The following is a 23,467-nucleotide window of genomic DNA, read 5'->3' on the forward strand; positions in this document are numbered from 1 at the left end:
CAGTCACATACTTGATGGCCACTACCTCAAACACAGTCATAGTCCAGGCATGGTTGTGAGGAGAAGGGTCATAGTGATACAGTCTCGGCATGATTGTAACAAGTAAAAGGGTTCGGATCTATCTCTAAGCAACCTCGGCATACTCTCTAAGAACTGCTACAGTCTCGGCGTACTAATGAGGAAGAGGATCTGAATAGTATCTCTGTAGCAATGTCGGCATAATGAGGAGAAGTGACAAGGATTACAGTTTCAGCATAATGAGGAGTGACAAGGATCATCATGGTCTCAACACAATGATAATAGAAGGATCCAATAGTTACACACCTTATATCGACTTACATTAAGGAACAGTCATGATCTTATCCCAGTTATAACCTCGTTATTGAAGGTTATAATCTCGAGGAAGGTTGCAGCAGTGATGAAGATCTCAATGGAGCAATCATGGTGCAGCAGTGACCTAGCTGAAGGAGCAGTCTTAACACAGCAATGATGATGATGATCTCAGCAGTGACAGAGAAAGGGATTGGTGTCTTGGTCTTGGAGTGGCATAGCAGGTCAAGGGTCATGGTCTTGGTATGCGTCAATTGGAATCTCTATAAGAAGAATTTTGTGCGGGTTTTCCTCGCCAAGAGGGAGAAGCTTTGGCCCTGACAGAAAGCCAAATATCTTATGTTCTTGTCTCCTTGTTTTTGGTAGCAGTTTGATGAAGTAAACACACACTAATAATGAAAAGAAGATCAAGCTAAGATAAATTGTAAAAACACTTCACAAATTGTTATCATGTCAAGAAGAATCTCACTAATTCTCCATGCCCTAGATTCTTCAACATAATAATGTGTTTTGGACCTTCAAAACCCACATTTCCTACATTTAGTGGAAATTGTGGCATTTAATTAGGCTAGAATTAAATAAACTAGGGATAAATAAATTATTCCATGTGACAGAATGACATGGAAATGACTTGGAAATTATCCTAAGTCAAAGAGTTGAGTCAACGGACATGTGGAAAATGACTGAGCGCACTACATCATAAATATACCATTATTTCATAAAATCGAATTTCCCATAAATAAAGCAGCAGTTGCACATTTGGAAAATCGAATTTATTAGAGGAACTCATGTACTGAAGGAATATTCTACGAAATATTTAGACAGAAGATTTCGTGGGGCCTCCTCTCACTATTAGCTCGAGTTGCTTCTACACTTAGCACTTCACATGGAGGATTACGAGTTTCACTTGAGGAAATCATGTTGTTCCTAGGGATCTGCGCCGAGCATCTTTGGGATCATCATTTGAAGTGGCGGCAATTGGTTTTAGTTTGATTTGGTTTGACTGGAGTTATCTCATTGCTTTAGTTCACTCATGGATATGTTTATTATGCCATATATGGAATTCGATTTCCCTTGAGGTGCACATATGGAATTCGATTTTGCTTTGGTGTCTCTATCTTCTCCACATCGAACTTGACTTATCTTTCCTTGGGATTTGCTCCAAGTTCAGTTCTCACATGCATTCTTCCTTGGGCTCCCAACTCTCTATATAATGAGGTTATATCATATTTATCATGTTATGATCTATTGGGCTTGAGGAAACTCTGCGATTTTGTACTTGCATACTTTCTTAATATAATCAAAACTTTGGGGCTATCTCGCTGGTGTTCTTTTGGCGTTATGAGGTGATGTCCTTTCATGTTATTGCTATTGTGTTTAATTTCTTTTACATATTGAATTAATATTAGTTTATACTTGCCATCTTGCTTGGATTGATGTGTGCATGCTATCTTGCACATATCATTGATTTAGAGTAGTATTCTAGGGAAAAGCTTGCCAACTCATTTTAAGAGAAATGTTTGGTTATAGTAGACACATGGGTCAGAGAGCTTTCCTCAAAGCTGCCAAGAATGCGTTAACCAAGAGAAAACCAAAAGAGCGAGTCCTTGGTGTCCAGCTTCCGTTTGTGCAAGGGACCACTAATAAGATTGCAAGGATTCTTATGAAACATAATGTCCCCTCAACCTTTAGACCTCTTAACACCATTTGTAAGTCCCTCAGATCTTTGAAGGATCCTATCGACCCTAAGGACATGAAGGGGGTATATATTATTCTTTGTTCCTGTGGAACCCCCTACATTGGTGAGATTGGTCGCTCCATTAATCAAAGGATTAGTGAGCATGCAGCTAACCTTAAACATAGGAGAACCAAGTCGTCCGCTTTAGCAGAACATGCGGAGAAAACCAATCATCATGTTTGTATTGAGGAAGCCAATGTTATCGCTAGAGTGTCGCAGTTCCATCACCGTAAATTTAGGGAAGCCCTTGAGATTGAAAAAAGGCCGAGCAATCTCAATAGAGAGGACGGCTGGAAGATCAGTAGTTGTTGGGTCCCAGCCCTCACCTCCTAGTTGCTTCCTCCCATCCCTCTTTTTACAGCTGGTTCTAGTTTTCTTTTTTGTTTCTTTCCCCTTATTATCCCGTAACCTTCTCTCCTTTGCCTTTGTTCATATAGTAACATTTGGTTATGCTATTATTAATTATGACTTAAGCAATAATAGGATAAGAATGACTTTAATATTAAAATCAATCTTATGTCTTTGATAAATTTATAATTATAATAATCGAGCAACTTAACATATAAATATATCTAAATATTTATTCGTGTACATAAATTTATTTCAATAATAAGATATATATGTATATTTATAATAATTATTTAATAGTTGACTCCTTTATATATATTTCTTTTATCCCCTCCGCCCCCCTCCCTTTTGTCTTTTAGCCCCCCCCCCCCCCCCACTTTTTATTAATCTATAATTAATTTATAATTAAAATAATTGAACAATTTAACATATAAGTACATCTAAATATTTAGAAATTCTAGAAGTTTATTAGTATATGTAAATTTATAATAAGATATAGATGTATATTTATAATAATTATTTAATAGTTAAATCGTCTTTTAATTCATTAATACTTTAACCCCTATTATTTGATTAATTATTTAAATCCTTAATATTAACTCCCAAAAAATTAAAAAATTAAATAATAATAATAATAATAAATAAATATGTTATCCCCCCCCTTTTTTCTTGGATCCCGTCCAACTAGCCGTTTCCAGTCAAATATAGTCGTTAGTTAGTCATTGTAGTCGTTTCCTAGTCAAATATAGTCGTTCGTTAGTTACCATTGGATGTTCTGCTCTGACTATTTAACTTGTAATCTAGATCTGACTCTTCAACTTGTCCTGACGATGAACCACACTAATTGGTTCGAAACGCGTCGAAAAATGAAATTTCTTGTGATTTACGCCGAAAAATCTCTCATAAACAGGAATGTTTGGTTTATCTTATTCATTATATTGCTCTAATCTTGTACAAACTAATACGTGTTCAAGTGTGTAAGAAAGATCTTTTGTATTGTGTGCAGAAATCCATCTGGAAGTGGGAGAAATCTCAATTAGATCAACTCACTCCTAGAGTCACAACGATCAAAGACTCAGCCATTTTTTTGCTCCAAATCTTCCATCCAACAAAGAGCAAAATGGGGTTTTCTTACTCTATAGCTACTTGATCATCTATTTAAATTTAAAATTCTTCTTTGATTCTAGTTCTTTCAAAGTTATATCTCCTATTCAAGAGTCATTTCCAAAGCTAGGCAAGTATGGGGGTTCACTCCCATTACTTGAGCTAGTATTTTGTATATTAAATTATAGTTTAGTTTTGGTTTTTTTTCCTAATTTCACATTGAAAATTGGTTTTGTGTTTTGCAGCCCATAGGCTTGAGCAGTGGGCAGCAAGGAGATTGAGGAGAAGCTTTGGGAAACTACTCACTCGTGTTTATGCAGGACTCCCTCATGCTATCCAAAGACTGATTTCTAGGGAGGCCGTAAGCACTCGGAAGAGAGTTGCAAACTCATCTAGGCCGTGGACCTTTTGAGCCTTGTGAATCTCTTTTAGAGAGTTTTTTCCATCTTCAAGTTTTTTGTTGTTATATTTTTTGGAGAGAGTCTAACTTTGTTAGATTCCTATCTTTGTAAAGATCTCTCTTTATTGTGGGCAGCCTTCTTAGAGGCATTTTTACCTGCTTTAAGCGCTAATAAAACATAAAAATAAAAAAATTGGAGGGAGCTTAGGATTTTTCCCATGGCATCCCCCTTCCTCATTTAGAGGAAGGATTCTTCTGGGTAGACTAATTTTGCTTCTAGTTTTTCTTAGCTTTCTAGCACTTAATTTCATTTTATGCATACTTAAAATCAACACATTTCACTCCACATACAATTTTTCCTAATCTTGTATTTAAATTCTCACATGCATAAGCTTCTAAATTGTAAACTTGAGCAAATCTTATCTTATGTGTAAACACTTCATACTTTCACAAGTTTAATTGTTTCATAATTTCTTCAAGTATATTCTTCACTACTTGGTCAATTTATGCTACATGTCATGAAAACTATTGGAGCACTATCATTTATTTGAAACAATTGTAGCTTAAAGCAATCTATTCCATTTTACTTGCTTATTTTCCATTCAATGGTGCAAACACATATGAGCTTATTTTCATTCTAGCTTCTCAAGTTTTGCAAACTATTTCTCTTTGAAACATTTGCATGTAGCATTAGCTTAATTTGGGGAATTAACACAATTTGCATTTCATCTAGGCATTTTAGTATAGGAAGGCCCCAAGCCTCATTAAAATTTTACCTCCAAAATAAGTTGCTTGAAGTAGACATCTTAGCGACTCTCTACTCCTCTACTGACTCCTCATTGTGAGATCCATATCTTTGGGCAAGGGTGAGGTCTGAGGATTGAAGAATTAAATTGTAATCTTGTTGTAGAGATAATTGATCAAATTAACCAAGAGCACTTTCCATTACATTTACTTTACTTATCTCTTGATGGTTTGAGTTTTCATATGCAAAGTCTATTCCAAAAGCAAGCATTGTAATTCTTTCAAACAAGTGTTTTATTTTCATGCTTCAAGTCTAATTGCATATTGATGCCTTGGTTTAACACTTCCTTTCTTTTACATTTCCAAGTTAATTACTAATTTTTGGGTTTTGGCAAGATACGTTTTACATGTTTTGATTCATAAAGTTGATTATCTCACAAGCATTTTGTATCTTACATATATTTTGCTAACAATTCTTGTTTACATTTTAGAGTTACTTTGCTTTCTCTTTTGAGAGCATTGCATTTTATTTTGAGCAAATATATCTTTAAATTGTTGAGCAAATTCCTTATAAGACACTGGTTTTATGGTTTTTCACATGTTAATGATTGGCATTGTTATTTCAAGTTGCTCACATCATATTTGCTCATAAATCCTTAAAATTAATTCATTTTCACTATAACACTCTCCCAAAAACTCATATCCTTTAACTTAACTTTTCATTAGGGACCACCCCCCTTATCTAACCTGGGAGATAGCTCAAACAGAGAGAGTCAAGAGTAGTTTGACAGTGCTTTCTCTAAGTTCCTTGCCACCAACCAAAGCTTGTGGGGTTGAAGGTTTTTCTCATTAACTTGTAGGTAGGTGTATGCGGCAGGTGATAACATTTTCGGCGCCGTTGTCGGGGACAAGCTTTGTTGTACCTGGGAAATCGACTAAACTTTTGGTTTTATCATTTTTGAACTTTATATCTAGATTCTTACTCAAGTGGCGACTCCACTCCATCCAAATTTCGCAAGAGTCTCTACTAGGAGAAATTCAAGTGGTCTAGTTAGCCCCTCTCCTGATCCTGAAAGGGTTTTAACTTTTTAGAAAGAAGTTGAATAGACTTTCTCATACTAGAGCTCTTGCTAGTCTTGGGCAAGAGGCTATTTATGATATTCATTTGCTTTTTCAAGAACAAGTAGAGCATAACATCATGAATGATCTTTTTTCTCCTTGTGACTTCACTAACATAAATGGCTATCCTCACAATATCCCTGACAAGGCTATTGAAAAGTTGTCTTCCTTTCAAGGTAACAATGCCATTAGTGCTACATCACATGTGAAAAACTTTAATTTTTGTATCTTTAAATGGTGTAACACTGTTAATTATGAGGATGTGAATATGAGACTCTTTGTCTTATCTTTAGAAGAGGATGCTCTTGATTGGCTCACTGAGCAACTTGCTAACTCATATAACTCTTTACAAGCCATTCTAACTACATTTTTAGATAGGTTTGGAGAGAAGAAGGAAAATAGGCATTTGATCAAAGCCATTAGCAATATGAAGAAAAATGAGAATGAAACCATGGAGGAGTTTAACAAGAGATTCAATGGATTAGTAAAAAGCATGTCTGCTACTGCTAAAATTTCTAATGACTTTATTTTATGCTCATATCTGGATGCTTTTGGTGTTGACACTGCTTATGAGTTGAGGAGGAAGGAGCCTGTGAATTTAGGTGTAACTCAAACTGAAGCCTTAAAAATGGAAAAGGCTAGAAAGCAATCAGGAAAGTCTGAACTTCCTAGTTTCACTAGAGGGCCATCAAAACCAAATGATTCTAAAGGCAAAGCCAAAGAAGGGACTACACATGATCCTATTAGGGAGTTAACCCAACTCATCAAGAGTATGGAGGCAAATCACACTAGCCAAATGAATGCTATCCAAAATTGATTAGTGGCCATGGAGAGAAATCAAGGTGGGAGATTCCCAAATAGAGGAAATTATAGATGGAAAAAGAATAAAGGCCCTCAACAAGATTATAGGCCTCCAAATCCATTGGAATCCACCAACATGGTAGATTAGATTCCCCCTTTTTGTAGGCCATGTAATGAGTTCCATGAAGAGGCCACATGCCCATATGTAAAGAGAATTATGGAAGGTAGCATGTTGGGAGATGAACATGTAGGAACAAGTGGTCAAATCAATATGTTCTCCATGGAAGATCAAATATACACCATTGAAAGAAATCAAGAGATTGACCATAGGCCTAATAATCTTGGGGTTGACAATATGATTGCAAATTTTGACGAAGTCACTAAGATTTTTTGGGAAAAACCTACATCCGAACAAATTCTTGCTATGGAGAAACACAAAGAGATGACTTATCAGAGAAGGGATATCCAAGACCGGAATAATCACAGAAATAACCATGCAAAGGTTTCTATTCCAGCGACAAAAATTTTAAAGATACCATCTCAAAGGACCAAGTTACTAAGTGCCATTGAAGTTACTCAAAGGGAAGAAAAGCCTAATGATGAACCAGAAGGCGAGGAAATTGTATTGAAAAGTATGAACTGTTATGTGGGGAATGAAGATCATCTACCATTTTATGTTTCTTTGATAGTGAATGATCATCTTTTACACAATTGCATGCTTGATTCAGGGGCTTCATCAAATGTCATGACCAAGAAAGTCATGGAGCAACTGAATTTAAGGGTATCTAGGCCCTATCACAACATATGTTCATTGGATTCTAAAATAATTGAAGTATGTCGGATAATTAAAGATTTACAGGTTTTCCTAGCTGCATACCCAGATAGAATAATGACAATGGATATTGTTGTGATAGATGTTCCTGATTCATGGGGAATGCTCCTATCAAGAAAATGGGCATCAGATCTAGGTGGTAGCCTTCATCATATGCCACCATCCCCGTGCCTGATAATACCTTTGTCAGACTTGATCGGGAGTTAGAGAAAAGATATCATGTTGAGGATTCAAGGAAACCCAACAATGAGATTATCTATAGATCATATCAGACAAGAAGTGATGCAGTGTTGACAAATTTTCTTCCCTCCCTAACAGAACAGATTCGAAACGAAGGAATTAGGCATAGGTCAAATAGCTTGGGTACTTCAAATCTTCCATCAGAGCATTTTCAAGACAAAGTAGTAGGATTGACAATAATTGCATCATCATCACCATTGCAACTAACCAAGAAGAAAAGAAAAAAAAAAAGATATAAAAAATGAACCACCAGTTTTGAGCAAGATCAAGCCTCAACACATCAATAGTTGGAAAAGGAAAAGGAAGAGGTTTGGTATATCTGATGGCCACAAATAGGTTAACATTGGGGCAAGTCATAGTCCCAAGATAGTCAAAATTGGACAAGGCACATCAAAGAAAGAACATATGGACTTGCCTGTGAGTAGGCAGGTTCTCAAGATGGATTTCATCGAAGACATCTAATGCCATGGGGCATCTTTTTGTATCATATTTCTAACCTTATCCCTTGTCATTTTTGTTTAATTTCATGAAGAAATTGTCATTTATGCTCTTAGAATAAATTTCCATTTATTCATTTCTGTACTTTATTTCATTTGATGATATTTTGAATGGATACTACTAATATATGTCTTTTGTCAGTGGATGTAGATTCCAGGTTCTTGCACACTATCACTTCATATCTAACATGCATCCCCATATGGAGCTAAATGTTGACCACTGGGATGACACTTGATGATTATATGAAAGACTCCATGCCCAACGATGATTCAGAAGACATTTGTACCATCAGATATCATCAGTGAATAAAAAATTTTAACTCTACTTCTATCTTCTCATCATCTTTCTTGTACCCAGATTCAACACCCTGCGAAGAATTGTAATAAGTGATATTAGTAATGATGAGTTTTGAGTCTATAACTGGCCTAAGATGTTGGGACTTGATCAGCAAACGAGTACACCTTGGAGTGTTTTTGTTATTTGGTTAATTATCAGTTCTTTTTCAGAGGCGGATAATTTTTTGGGTTTTTTCACTCACTTTTTACCCCAAAGTCGGGGTGACGGTTTGAAGGTTGAGCCCCTAACACATCTTAATGTCTAGAGTCAATGTCTATAACCATACTAGATCACACACAAAATTTCGTGGAATTTGCTTCGGTCTAGGTAGTCATTTTTTATTTTTTTAGATTTCCCACAAGTCAAAAATTGCAAATAAAATTGTGTTTAAATTGTAATAAGTATAGTCTAGAGAAGTTGTATCGGGTATGACTAATAAAAATTACACCTCTCACCCTCAACTTTCTACTATGACACACTTTGAGGAGGGTTAATAACGTGTTTTGGACCCTCAAAACCCATATTTCCTAAATTTAATGGAAATTGTGGCATTTAATTAGGCTAGAATTAAATAAAATAGAGATAAATAAATTATTCCATGTGACAGAATGACGTGGAAATGACTTGGAAATTATCCTAAGTCAAAGAGTTGAGTCAATGGACATGTGAAAGATGACTGAGCACACTACATCATAAATATACCATTATTTCATAAAATCGAATTTCTCAGAAATAAAGCAGCAGTTGCACATGTGGAAAACCGAATTTATTAGAGGAACTCATGTACTGAAGGAATATTCTACGGAATATTTAGACTAAAAAATCCATGGGGCCTTCTCTCACTGTTAGCTCGAGTTGCTTCTATACTTAGCACTTCACATGGAGGATTACGAGTTTCACCTGAGGAAATCACGCAATTCCTAGGGATCTGCGCAGAGCATCTTTGGGATCATCATCTAAAGTGGCAGCACTTGGTTCAAGTTTGATTTGGTTTGACTGGAGTTATCTCATTACTTTGGTTCACTCATGGATATGTTTACTATGCCATATACGGAATTCGATTTCCCTTGAGGTGCACATATGGAATTCGATTTTGCTTTGATGTCTCTATCTTCTCCACATCGAACTTGACTTATCTTTCCTTGGGATTTGCTCCAAGTTCAGTTCTCACATGGATTCTTCCTTGGAATTTGCGCCCAACTTTCTATATAATGAGGTTATGGGCTCTCATATTGTATCATGTTATGAGCTATTGGACTTGAGGAAACTCTCTCATTTTGTACTTGCATACTTTCTTAATATAATCAAGATTTTGGGGCTATCTAGATGGTGTTCTCTTGGTGTTATGAGGTGATGTCATTTCATACTATTGCTATTGTGATTAATTTCTTTTGCATATTGAATTAATATTAGTTTATACTTGTCATCTTGCTTGGATTGATGTGTGCAAGCTATCTTGCACATATCATTGATTTAAAGTAGTATTCTAGGGATAAGCTTTGCCAATTCATTTTAGAATGAATGTTTGGTTTATTTTATTCATTATATTGCTCTAATATTGTGCAAACTAATACGTGTTCAAGTGTGTAGGAAAGATCTTTTGTATCGTGTGCAGGAAAAGATCTTTTGTATCGTGTGCAGGAATCCATGTGAAAGTGGGAGAAATCTCAATTAGATCAACTCACTCCTAAAGTCACAACGATCCAAGACTCAGCCACTTTTTCGCTCCAAGCCTTCCATCCAACGAAGAGCAAAATGGAGTTTTCTTACTCTATAGCTACTTGATTATCTATTTAAATTTAAAATACTTCTTTGATTCTAGTTCTTTCAAAGTTATATCTCCTATTCAAGAGTCATTTCCAAAGCTAGGCAAGTATGGGGATTCACTCTCATTACTTGAGCTAGTATTTTGTATATTAAATTGTAGTTTAGTTTTGGTTTCTTTTTCCTAATTTCATACTGACAATTAGTTTTTATTTTGCAGCTCATAGGCTTGAGCATTAAGCAGCAAGAAGCTTGAGGAGAAGCTTTGGGAAACTACTCACTCGTGTTGATGCAGGACCCCCTCACGCTATCCAAAAACTTATTTTTAGGGAGGTCGTAAGCACTTGGGAGAGAGTTGCAAACTCATCTAGGTCGTGGGACTTTTGAGCCTTGTGAATCTCTTTTGGAGAGTTTTTTCCATCTTCAAGTTTGTTGTTGTTATATTTTTGGGAGAGAGTCTAACTTTGTTAGATTCTTATCTTTGTAAAGATCTCTCTCATATTGTGGGCAGCCCTCTTAGAGGCATTTTTACCCGCTTTAAGCGTTAATAAAACATAAAAATAAAAAATAAAATAAATAAATATATATATATGGAGAGAGCTTGGGATTTTTCCCATGGCATCCCCCTTCCTCATTTAGAGGAGGGATTCTTGTGGGTGGACTAATTTTGCTTCTAGTTTTTCTTAGCTTTCTAGCACTTAATTTCATTTTGTACATACTTAAAATCAACATATTTCACTCCATGTGCAATTTTTCCTAATCTTGTATTTAAATTTTCACATGCATAAGCTTCTAAATTGTAAACTTGAGCAAATCTTATCTTATGTGTAAACACTTCATACTTTGGCAAGTTTAATTGTTTCATAATATTTTCAAGTATATGCTTCACTACTTGGTCAATTTATGTTATATGTCATGAAAACTATTGGAGCATTATCATTTATTTGAAACAATTGTAACTCAAAGCAATCTATTCCATTTTACTTGCTTATTTTCCATTCAATGGTACAAACACATATGAGCTTATTTTCATTATAGCCTCTCAAGTTTTGCAAATTATTTCTCTTTGAAGCATTTGCATGTAGCATTAGTTTAATTTGGAGAATTAACACAATTTTCACTCATCTATGTATTTTAGTATAAGAAGGCCCCAAGCCTCATTAAAATTTTACCTCCAAGATAAGTTGGTTGAAATAGACATCTTAGGGACCCTCTACTCCTCTACTAACTCCTCACTGTGAGATCCATGTCTTTGGGCGAGGGTGAGGTTTGAAGAGTTAAATTGTAATCTTGTTGTAGAGATAATTGATAAAATTAACCAAGGGCACTTTCCATTACATTTACTTTACTTTTCTCTTGATGATTTGAGTTTTCATATGCAAAGTCTATTCCAAAAGAAAGTATTGTAATCCTTTCAAACAAGTGTTTTATTTTCATGCTTCAAGTCTAATTGCATATTGATAACTTGGTTTCTTTTACATTTCCAAGTTAATAACTAATTTTTGGGTTTTGGCAAGAAATGTTTCACATGTTTTGATTCATAAAGTTGATTATCTCAAAAGCATTTTGTATCTTACATATCTTGTGCTAACAATTCTTGTTTACATTTAAGGGTTACTTTGCTTTCTCTTTTGAGAGCATTGCATTTTACTTTGAGCAAATATATCTTTAAATTATTGAGCAAATTCCTTATAAGGCACTGGTTTTATGGTTTTTCTCATGTTAATGATTGGCATTGTTATTTCAAGTTGCTCACATCATATTTGCTCATAAATCCTTAAAAGTAATCCATTTTCACTATAACACTCTCCTAGAAACTCACATCTTTTAACTTAACTTTTCATTAGGGACCACCCCCCTTAGCTAACCTAGGAGATAGCTCAAACGGATAGAGTCAGGATTAGTTTGACAGTCCCTTCTCTGAGTTCTCTCCTCTGCCACCAACCACACCTTGTGGGGTTGAAGGCTTTTCTCATTAACTTGTAGGTAGGAGTAGGCGGCAGGTGATAACACTTCCCTTCCATCCACCACCCCAAAATACAAAATCTCAACAATACTCTCATTGTTTTCTGTTGCCAAGCTCTTTCTTGCTCCCATTTCATAGTACACATATTGAGATTAATTAACCATAGGTAAGCCCCCAATAGGCTAGCATTTATGTAATCTAAAGTGAGAAAGGAAAGTCTACTAAGGTCCCTAAGTTGCCCTTGGGGTTTCACAATGTTGCTTAGGGACTTTTGCACCTATAGTGAGAACCTAGAAGGTAACACTTCCAATTCTACCTTTGAGAGCAAGAGATCAACATTTACAACGACTTACATCTATTTCAGGATTCAGTTTGTGGGGCCTTGGTTCAGCAATTATAAGGTCCGGTAGCCATGGTTCAGCAAGGGGTATGGTTGCCTTGTTCTCCAGTTTTAGAAAATCTCATCCAAGTTGCACCCCTAGATTTGATCATAAGGCTTAAAACCCTATATGTATTAAATATTTAAAGTCCAAGTTTTCTATAAACCAACAAGATCAAGACTAAAGAGCCTAGGCCGCATCATCCAATGCAAGAGCACGCTTCCCCAACCCATTGTTCAGCGAAAGTTTAGGGCACATCCTTTTCATATTGAAATCATCTTTTGTCTAGTCTCTTCCCTACACAGAGTTCAAATTTTCAAGAACTCAACATCCAAGAGAGATAGGTATCCCTAACCAGTGCTTTGCTCTTTTGAAGCCATCGCCTCCACTTACACATTTGGACATGCTCGGTGTCGTGTGTAGAGGTGTCGCAATTTCTTTAGTTTGTGGCCATCTCTGGAGACCCTCTACCCCTTTTCAAATACTCTTTCAACAAGCCAGGGCACCACTTACCATCTAAATAGGATCTAGATCAGGCCATCTATGAGGATATATATATAGGGTGTATGTCTAAGTCACCAAGATCACACCACCAGAGCACGTTAGCCTGAAGATGGCTTGTTACTTGGAGTATTTCCTAGAGTTGTAGGATGGCCTCATCACCCACACCCTATACACATGGAGACATAGGATTCACACTCTTAGGACAGCTAACTTTGGATGGAAACCAACCACCACATATTGTACCCTAATATGACTTGCTAGCTTTGCCACCTCCAGAAGCCAAACATAAAGATGCATCTCATTTTTAAATGCTCTTTCTCTGATGAGGTTTGTGGTCATTACCATTGCCAAGAGGCATTCCCCTTCCACTTTCTTTATATGCCCCAATGGAAGTTTGGAAGTGTCTTGATCTCTTCATGAGAGAAGTTCTCGTCTACAAATCTCAATCTTTGCAAACCTCACCTCAACCTAAGTCTTCTAGAAGGATCATTTCTTACTTCTAGGTTACTCCACCTAATTGACACAACAAGCAATAGGTAAAAGTCCAGGATATTTCAAATCCTAAAGTAGTGAGGCCTTAGGTCCTTTTAAGTTTCTTCACAACCTCCCCCTCCAAGTGACCAGCCTACATCTTCAAGGCCTGTCAAGAATTAATGTTATAAATCACACATCAGGAAACCCACAAACGGACCTAGAGTTGAAGTATACCCAATCACCAGACTAGCCCCTAGCTTCAATCATGTGCCCAAGCCTCTATCAAGAATTTATTTCCCTTCAAGAGTAAAACATTATGCACTTGATCAGAGATCTAATTAAATCATTGAATCTGTAGATAATCTTTGGTAGCAGCCACCCTTCATGAGTAGTGGATCTTAGATAAACACTTTCCACCATAAAACTCATGAATCTAGCAACCAAATTAGGGTTGCTATAGGGCACGTCATCATGGCTATTTATAGCCCTTGATCTTTCATAAGAACCACCCTCTCAAGTTACATGCATGATCCCATAATCAAGCAAATAAAGTCATTGATCTTCCCTTTCATCCACCAACCCAAAATACAAAATCCCAAAAATACTCTCATTTGTTTTTTATTGCCAAGCTCTTTCTTGCTCCCATTTCATAGTACACACATTGACATTAATTAACCATAGGTAAACCCCCAATAGGCTAGCATTCACGTAATCTAAAGTGAGAAAGGAAAGGCTACTAAGGTGACAATGGATAGCTTGCCTAAGTTGCCCTTAGGGTTTCACAATGTTGCTTAGGGACTTTTGCACCTATAGTGAGAACCTAGAAGTTAACACTTCCAATTCTACCTTTGAGAGCAAGAGATCAACATTTACAATGACTTACATCTATTTCAGGATTCAGTTTGTGGGGCCTTGGTTCAGCAATTGTAAGGTCCGCTAGCCATGGTTCAGCAAGGGGTATGGCTGCCTTGTTCTCTAGTTTTAGAAAATCTCATCCAAGTTGCACCCCCTAGATTCGATCATAAGGCTTAAAACCCTATATGTATTAAATATTTAAAGTCCAAGTTTTCTACAAACCAACAAGATCAAGACTAAAGAGCCTAGGCCGCATCATCCAATGCAAGAGCACGCTTCCCCAACCCATTGTTCAGCGAAAGTTTAGGGCACATCCTTTTCATATTGAAATCATCTTTTGTCTAGTCTCTTCCCTACACAGAGTTCAAATTTTCAAGAACTCAACATCCAAGAGAGATAGGTATCCCTAACCAGTGCTTTGCTCTTTTGAAGCCATCGCCTCCACTTACACATTTGGACATGCTCGGTGTCGTGTGTAGAGGTGTCGCAATTTCTTTAGTTTGTGGCCATCTCTGGAGACCCTCTACCCCCTTTCAAATACTCTTTCAACAAGCCAAGGCACCACTTACCATCTAAATAGGATCTAGATCAGGCCATCTATGAGGATATATATATATAGGGTGTATGTCTAAGTCACCAAGATCACACCACCAGAGCACGTTAGCCTGAAGATGGCTTGTTACTTGGAGTATTTCCTAGAGTTGTAGGATGGCCTCATCACCCACACCCTATACACATGGAGACATAGGATGCACACTCTTAGGACGGCTAACTTTGGATGGAAACCAACCACCACATATTGTACCCTAATATGACTTGCTAGCTTTGCCACCTCCAGAAGCCAAACATAAAGATGCATCTCATTTTTAAATGCTCTTTCTCTGATGAGGTTTGTGGTCATTACCATTGCCAAGAGGCATTCCCCTTCCACTTTCTTTATATGCCCCAATGGAAGTTTGGAAGTGTCTTGATCTCTTCATGAGAGAAGTTCTCGTCTACAAATCTCAATCTTTGCAAACCTCACCTCAACCTAAGTCTTCTAGAAGGATCATTTCTTACTTCTAGGTTACTCCACCTAATTGACACAACAAGCAACAGGTAAAAGTCCAGGATATTTCAAATCCTAAAGTAGTGAGGCCTTAGGTCCTTTTAAGTTTCTTCACAACCTCCCCCTCCAAGTGACCAGCCTACATCTTCAAGGCCTGTCAAGAATTAATGTTATAAATCACACATCAGGAAACCCACAAACGGACCTAGAGTTGAAGTATACCCAATCACCAGACTAGCCACTAGCTTCAATCATGTGCCCAAACCTCTATCAAGAATTTATTTCCCTTCAAGAGTAAAACATTATGCACTTGATCAGAGATCTAATTAAATCATTGTATCTGTAGATAATCTTTGGTAGCAGCCACCCTTCATGAGTAGTGGATCTTAGATAAACCCTTTCCACCATAAAACTCATGAATCTAGCAACCAAATTAGGGTTGCTATAGGGCACGTCATCATGGCTATTTATAGCCCTTGATCTTTCATAAGAACCACCCTCTCAAGTTACATGCATGATCCCATAATCCAAGCAAATAAAGTCATTGATCTTCCCTTTCATCCACCAACCCAAAATACAAAATCCCAAAAATACTCTCATTTGTTTTTTGTTGCCAAGCTCTTTCTTGCTCCCATTTCATAGTACACACATTGACATTAATTAACCATAGGTAAACCCCCAATAGGCTAGCATTCACGTAATCTAAAGTGAGAAAGGAAAGGCTAATAAGGTGACAATGGATAGCTTGCCTAAGTTGCCCTTAGGGTTTCACAATGTTGATTAGGGACTTTTGCACCTACAGTGAGAACCTAGAAGGTAACACTTCCAGTTCTACCTCTAAGGGCAAGAGATCAACATTTACAATGACTTACATCTTTTTTAGGATTCAGTTTGTGGGGCCTTGGTTCAGCAAGTGTAAGGTCATGTAGCCATGGTTCAGCAAGGGGTATGGTTGCCTAAGGCCTTGCTCTCCAGTTTCAGAAAATCTCATCCAAGTTTCACCCCCTAGATTCGATCATCAGGCTTACAACCCTAAAATATTTAAAGTCCAAGTTTTCTACAAACCAACAAGATCAAGACTGAAGAGCCTAGACCCTTCTCAAGTGCATCATCCAATGCAAGAGCACGCTTCCCCAACCCATTGTTCAGCAAAAGTTTACGGCACATCCTTTTCACATTGAAATCATCTTTTGTTTAGTCTCTTCCCTACACAGAGTTCAAATTTTCAAGAACTCAACATCCAAGAGAGATAGGTATCCCTAACCAACACTTTGCTCTTTTGAAGCCATCGCCTCCACTTACACATTTGGTCATGCTCGGTGTGGTGTGTAGAGGTGTCACAGTTTCTTTAGTTTGTGGCCATCTCTGGAGACCCTCTACCCCCTTTCAAATACTCTTTCAACAAGCCAAGGTGCCACTTACCATCTAAATAGGATCTAAATCAAGCCATCTGTGAGGATATATATATAAGGTGTACATCTAAGTCACCAAGATCACACCACCAGAGAACGTTAGCCCGAAGATGCCTTGTTACTTGGAGCATTTCCTAGAGTTGTAGGATGGCCTCATCACCCACACCCTATACACATGGAGACATAGGATGCACACTCTTAGGACGGCAAACTTTGGATGGACACCAACCACCACATATTGTACCATAATAGGACTTGCTAGCTTTGCCACCTCTAGAAGCCAAACATAAAGATGCATCTAATTTTCAAATGCTCTTTCTATTATGAGGTTTGTGGTCATTACCATTGCCTTTATTGGGAATCAAGAGGCTCCCCTTCACTTTCTTTAGATGCCCCAACGGAAGTTTGGAAGTGTCTTGATCTCTTCATGAGAGAAGTTCCCGTATACAAATCTCAATCTTTGCAAACCTCACCTCAACCTAAGTCTTCTAGAAGGATCATTTCTTACTTCTAGGTTACTCCACCTAATTGACACAACAAGCAACAGGGAAATGTCCAGGATATTTCAGATCCTAAAGTAGTGACGCCTTAGGTCCTTTTAAGTTTTAAGTTTCTTCATAACTACCCCCTCCAAGTGACCAGCCTACATCTTCAAGGCGTGTCAAGAATTGATGTTATAAATCACACATCAGGAAACCCAAAAACGGACCTAGAGTTGAAGTATACCCAATCACCAGACTACCCCCTAGCTTCAATCACGTGCCCAAGCCTCTATCAAGAATTTCTTTCCCTCGACCTTGGATGGTAGAAGAGTGAGGATTCCTCATTTGATCACCCCCCCAAGGAGCATACTACAATTAAGTCCCCTTAGCCTTGGTCTGTCCCCTCATTATATCATCCATCGCAACATCAGCTCTTTCACGATGAGTGATGACTATAACAGCAAGCCCAGACCAAGGTCCCGCCACCACCCAAGCCTTTGAGGCCCTTGTTCATCCAAACTTGCAGGATCTAACATTTTCTTTAGCCCTCATACGAGCCTTGAGATCACCAATCTCAGTTCCTCTTACTGTATCATGGTATCCATACTCTATACTCTTTATTGTTTGTTGTCGAATAGCGAGTTCCTCACTAAATACTCAGCTTTGTTTTTACTCTCAGTACTGATCTAGGAGTCACTCTTGGACTCCCACATGGTATTCGCACTAGATTGTACCTATTAGTACCTTTACAACTTTGTGGCCATTCAATGGACATTAATAAAATTATCTTATCTTGACTTTAACTTATAAAGATTGACTGAAGAGTCAGTTCTCATGATTAACATACCCTGCTGAAATTTGTGATCATAAATAATGTGACTCTTTTTTCAAAAAGAAAGACCAAAACAAAGAATTTCCTAGTGAATTGAAAGCACTTAAACTGCTTCAAAGACTGCATTTATCAGAACAAAGCCATGTTGCACTCATTACAACACAAAGGCGTAAATGTACATTCTAAAGAACTCTAGTTAGATTTGGTATTACATATATTGTTCAATGTCATTAAAATATCATTCTAATCAATCATTATCCAGGGTAACGCAACAAGAAATCAAGATGGGATAACCCCAACCATAAATATGCAAGGAGATTACAAACTTCCTTTTGTTACTAGAAACAGAAAAGTTGAAGACAAAGTTCACAGAAACAGTAAGCAGCAACAGAAATGGCTGAACCCAGAGGAAAAAGACAGTAAGCTTATTGTTGACCCACAGAAGATTCTGCAAATTAATGACAAGACTTACAATTTTACACAATCTATGCATCACATAGATCTGTTGAATCCAACTTACAAAAACTAAATATCAACTTAATGCTCAAAAAAATTTACACATGGCTATTGTTTACTGGATTTTAATAACAAGACTATTCTGACTAAGGAATCATCTTAATCAAGGAATGCAGTATAGGGAATACAATACCTTTGTATCAACCCAATGCATGCGCGGAACAAACCCAACCATGCTATCTGGAGCGCTTTGCCACACACTAAATGCAAACTCCAGGGTGGAACATGGAACTACAACATCATCATCAATAGAAAAAATTGCATTTGTTCTCAAGCCCTTGATTGGTTTAAATCTGTTGTTGAGATTGTCCTCCTCGTTCAGGTCAAACCTAAAGTCAGGTTTGTGATTACTTTTTGCTTTCGAGCGCACAGTCTTCCTGAGATATGCCTTGAGAGATTCTGATGGTGGATCGTTATCACTCCACACAACACGTACTGCATCAACACTGCTACAAGATGCATAATGTGCCACCGATTGCTTGAGAACTGAATTTCGCCTCCATGTATTAATTAGTACTGTATACCCCCCCCTGCATGGAGGCCAAGAATGACAGATGTCACAAGTGACTATTTCCTTTTGAATGATCTAATCAAAAACCCATATATTGATTTACTATCTGCAGCTAGAACCCAACACCGAGAACTCTAGTATTGAAAACATACATACTGACCGTGTGATATTAACCTGGATATTGTAATATGTGGCAGGATTACTGAAAATATAAAATTAAGGATACATGATGAAGGCATTGATATTAACCTAAAATGCTTTCCCCTGGCCTTCCAGATATTAGCATCCAAGCAAATTTATAATGCTTATATAATACAGTGGACACATACTTCGAATGCAGATGGAATATAAAGAAAGATTAAAGTGCCACAAGACAAAACTCATTGAATTCAGTAACTTAAAAATCTATGATGATAGTTAACAACAACTGGCAAAAAAGATATGAAAATTGTCCACCCACTACTTTGAAAATCATTTTCTTTAAGAGTCAGCAACAAAATATAGTATGTAGGACTTGCAGGCCCCTCCATTGTATGCTATCTACAGTGAAAAAGAAACAGCATCCCACCTGTTGTCCATGTGCCTCTTTTCAACCCAGCTTGGGCTCTTATTCTTGAACAACTTTGGCATAGTGACCGACGCCACCTCTACCTTCAAGTAGCATTTTCCAACAAAAGCCCACTAACCAGTGATCTTCCACATCATCAGCCTCAAATCCTCTAGCTTTGAGCAGCTCTAACAAAACCTCACTAACCAATGATCTCCCACACCATCCACCTCATAAGGAGAACAAGGTGGTGATTTACCTACTGGAAGATCTGGCTGGAGAGAAATAACCAAATTTTCAGGGGAACGGCACAAGAAGCAAATACTGTGTGGAAAAAACCTAAGGTGAAGCAACCAAAGACACAGCAAAAATCCATGGCCCAGATATAGTTCCTGTTGAAGGATCTAGGGCAATTAGAGTTAATGAGATTCTTCTAGTCATGATAACTAGTTGTGAGGTGTTCTTAACTTTTTCATCTTAGCACAATCTTCACTTGTTATTATTAGAGTGTGTCTTCTTAGTTCATCAAATAGCTACCAAATCAAAAGAGACAAGAACACAAGATATTGGCTTTCTGCCAGGGCCAAAACCTCTCACTCTTTGAGAGGAAAACCCGCACAAAATTCTTCTTATAGAGATTCCAATTGACAAATACCAAGACCATGACCCTTGACCTATTTAGCCACTCCAAGACCAAGACACCAATCCTCTTCTTTGTCACTGCTGAGATCATCATCATTGCTGCACCATTGAGGCCATCACTACTGCACCACCGAAATCTTCATTACTGCTGCAACACCATTGCTGCACCTTCACCGAGGTCTTCATCATAACAACTAAATCATTGTTGCTGCACCATTGCTGCTCCTTCACTGAGATCTTCATCATGACATCGAGATCTATATACTGAAATATTTAGAGAGCGAGATCATGACTGCTTCCAGAATACATGTCGAGACAGAGAGTGTCACTTCAGAATCCTTCTCTTCACAAGTATGCCGAGACTATAAGGCTGCTTCAGAGGTCACTGTATTGGTAGACCGAGACTGTGATCATTACTGAGATCTTCATCATTACAGCTGCACCAAGACAGTGACTGTTTTCCTTGCACCGAAATCATCATCATAGATATGCTGAGATTGTCACCACCGAGGAGGATGAGTCTGTAATTTTTCTCACTGTAATTATCCACGAAATTGCAGAGGCATCCGAAATTGTATCTTGTTGAACCCATCCGAAAGTTACAGTGATGTCCGAGGTCTGTACTTATCTGAAGTTTCAGATATGTCTGAGTTCTGTTCCTCTCCTTTTGCGCAGACCCTAGCTGGGTATATATAGTGGTTTGCCCTCCATATTTAGCCGACCTGACAAAGTGAACCGATGTGTCTCTTTTTGCAAGCCGACATGACTTCTTTAGCTATTTAATTCATTTTTGCAGGCTGACATTAAGAGGATTGTGCTTGTCTTTTAGGAGGGCTTTTCTAGACACTAGGTTGACTCATATATATTTTACAAATGCTCAAGAAGAGCTCTCCATACATGACATTGACTCTTTGACTCAATAATAAATCCTAAGGCTCTCAATGGGAGCCACTAACAAATAAACTTCTTGCTCATGAAACCCATGTAGCAAGGCATACAAAAATAATTTTATTTCTTTCATTTCATTGTTTACAAAGATCATGTCATTATGAAGACCGAACCTAGTTACACTTTCTTCAACACTCCCTCTTAACTAGGGAGGTATTCATAATGGTACTTGGTCATTCTCAATCTAAAGAATTTCTCATAAGAAGAATCAGATTGGTAATCCCATCTGTATAGCATCATATCAACCACCATTGTCACAGTGCAAGGCCTTGACTAACAGCTCCATCTCTCCACGAGACCATGAGCTACAATGTTGGCGAGACCAATGATTATAGACACCTTCGTCATTTTCTCTCAAGGTACATACCCACCCGGGTGTTCATTGAGTATGACCTTCTAGGACTATTATTATCTTGGGTTCCTAGCCCTCAAAGAATATAGGTCCTCTTGCCTACTCTTATCTTGGATGCCCTACACATCCTCAAAGAGCATAGGATGCCAGATGATTACCCAATCCTCCATTCTTTCTTCCCGAATGAAGACAAGAATGTTGTGTCTATCTCTCCCTCTCAACTAGGGAAGAAACATTCATCATGTTTCTACATTTCTCTTCATGGCCTTCACTAAGACTTACAGTTGTTAGTCCTGGTCTAGTGCATGACACATGAAATAGAAAAACACAATTGTCACTCCTTTTTAATCAGGGGTGACCCAATCCAAGCTCCCTCTTGATCAGGGACCTGTCAGAGCTCCCTCTTAACAAGAGACTCTCCTTTTTCATCAGCAGCTTCTTCTTCGTGGGTCCTTCAGTTGCTTGATCAACTTCTTTCCTTGATGTCATGAAATTCAGTTGAGCTTCTTCCTTGTAGGGCATCAGCCATCGATCACTTTCCTTCTTAGTTCGTCATGTCATTCCTTTCTTCATGGAAAGTGGCTTTCTTGGTACATATCTGGAACCTTCTTCATATGACTACTTCTTTCTCATCATGCTTCTTCCATCCACCACATGAATGCTAGTTGTACTTGTACTTACAACTCTTGTTCGAGTAGCCCTGCATGAACTCATCCAGATATTATTCAAGAAATCAAAACATAATATTAAATCAAATCATACCTTACGAGATGGCTTTTCATCATGACATCTTCCTGTAGGTATCAACATCCTGCATACATGTTGACACATCTCCCAAAGATATTCATTGTCAAGGGTCTTCATCTTTTCCATCAGAGTCTTCATATCTTTCCGAGAGATTTCCTAGTCAAGTCTTCTTGGTCTTTTGGATGTTGATCGCCTTCATCAGGGTTGCATATCTCACAATCTCTTCCTTCCTCACACATTCCATTCCCAGGAGCTTTCAATCAGAGTTTCTTAATTGTAGTCAACCACCTCATACTTCATATGAGGACATATTATGTTGATTCCATCTTAGAGTGACTTTATGCCTCCCTGCATCCTTTTAGAGGAGAAGATCATTTTTCCCTTGATCATGCTTCTCAAGATAGAAGTAATGATCCATGTTACCTACAACCATACGACATGACATTACAATATTAAATACAAATATACATACCTCATTTACCTTTAGGTCATCTAGGCTTCTTCTAGCAGCTTCCTTGATGAAAAGATCTTCAATCCCTTGATCTCTTTCATTTCTCATGTCATCACACCATCATCCCATGAATTCCATAAGTTGGAGTTCTTGATGAAACACTTGCTTCTTCTCTAGATTAGTGAACCCTCCGATGAGGATTCCATCAGAGAATCTTGAGGATCTTTCATATCCCCATCTGGCAGATGTTCTCCTTTTTGTATGATGAGCCTTGTCCTAGATGACTTCTTCCTTTCCTGTAATATCCAATGAGGTTCCCAAGAGCTATATCCTTCATGTCTGACTGCCAAGTTGGAGTTCTTGATGAAACACTTGCTTCTTCTCTAGATTAGTGAACCCTCCGATGAGGATTCCATCAGAGAATCTTGAGGATCTTTCATATCCCCATCTAGTAGATGTTCTCCCTTTTGTATGATGAGCCTTGTCCTGGATGACTTCTTCCTTTCCTGTAATATCCAATGAGGTTCCCAAGAGCTATATCCTTCA

At 37.8% G+C, this 23,467-nt stretch overlaps 1 protein-coding gene across 10 annotated transcripts in view; it reads right to left on the reverse strand.

Moving 5' to 3' along the window:
- LOC149219310 (glycosylinositol phosphorylceramide mannosyl transferase 1-like) overlaps positions 1-23,467 on the reverse strand; it is a 154,885-nt gene that overhangs the window by 118,134 nt on the left and 13,284 nt on the right. For all 10 annotated transcript variants that reach the window (XR_016249225.1, XR_016249226.1, XM_089384319.1 and 7 more), the window contains exon 2: positions 18,857-19,253. Coding sequence is in view for 8 of the 10 variants with exons in the window: in XM_089384319.1 (XP_089240445.1) it covers positions 18,857-19,253 (397 nt within the window). In the remaining 2 variants the exon portion in view is untranslated. The remainder of the gene's footprint in view (positions 1-18,856; positions 19,254-23,467) is intronic.

The sequence above is a fragment of the Pinus tabuliformis genome, chromosome Q, assembly GCF_031772625.1.
Source record: "Pinus tabuliformis cultivar Carrire ecotype Pingquan chromosome Q, CPIR1, whole genome shotgun sequence".
In the NCBI taxonomy this organism is placed as follows: Eukaryota; Viridiplantae; Streptophyta; class Pinopsida; order Pinales; family Pinaceae; genus Pinus; species Pinus tabuliformis.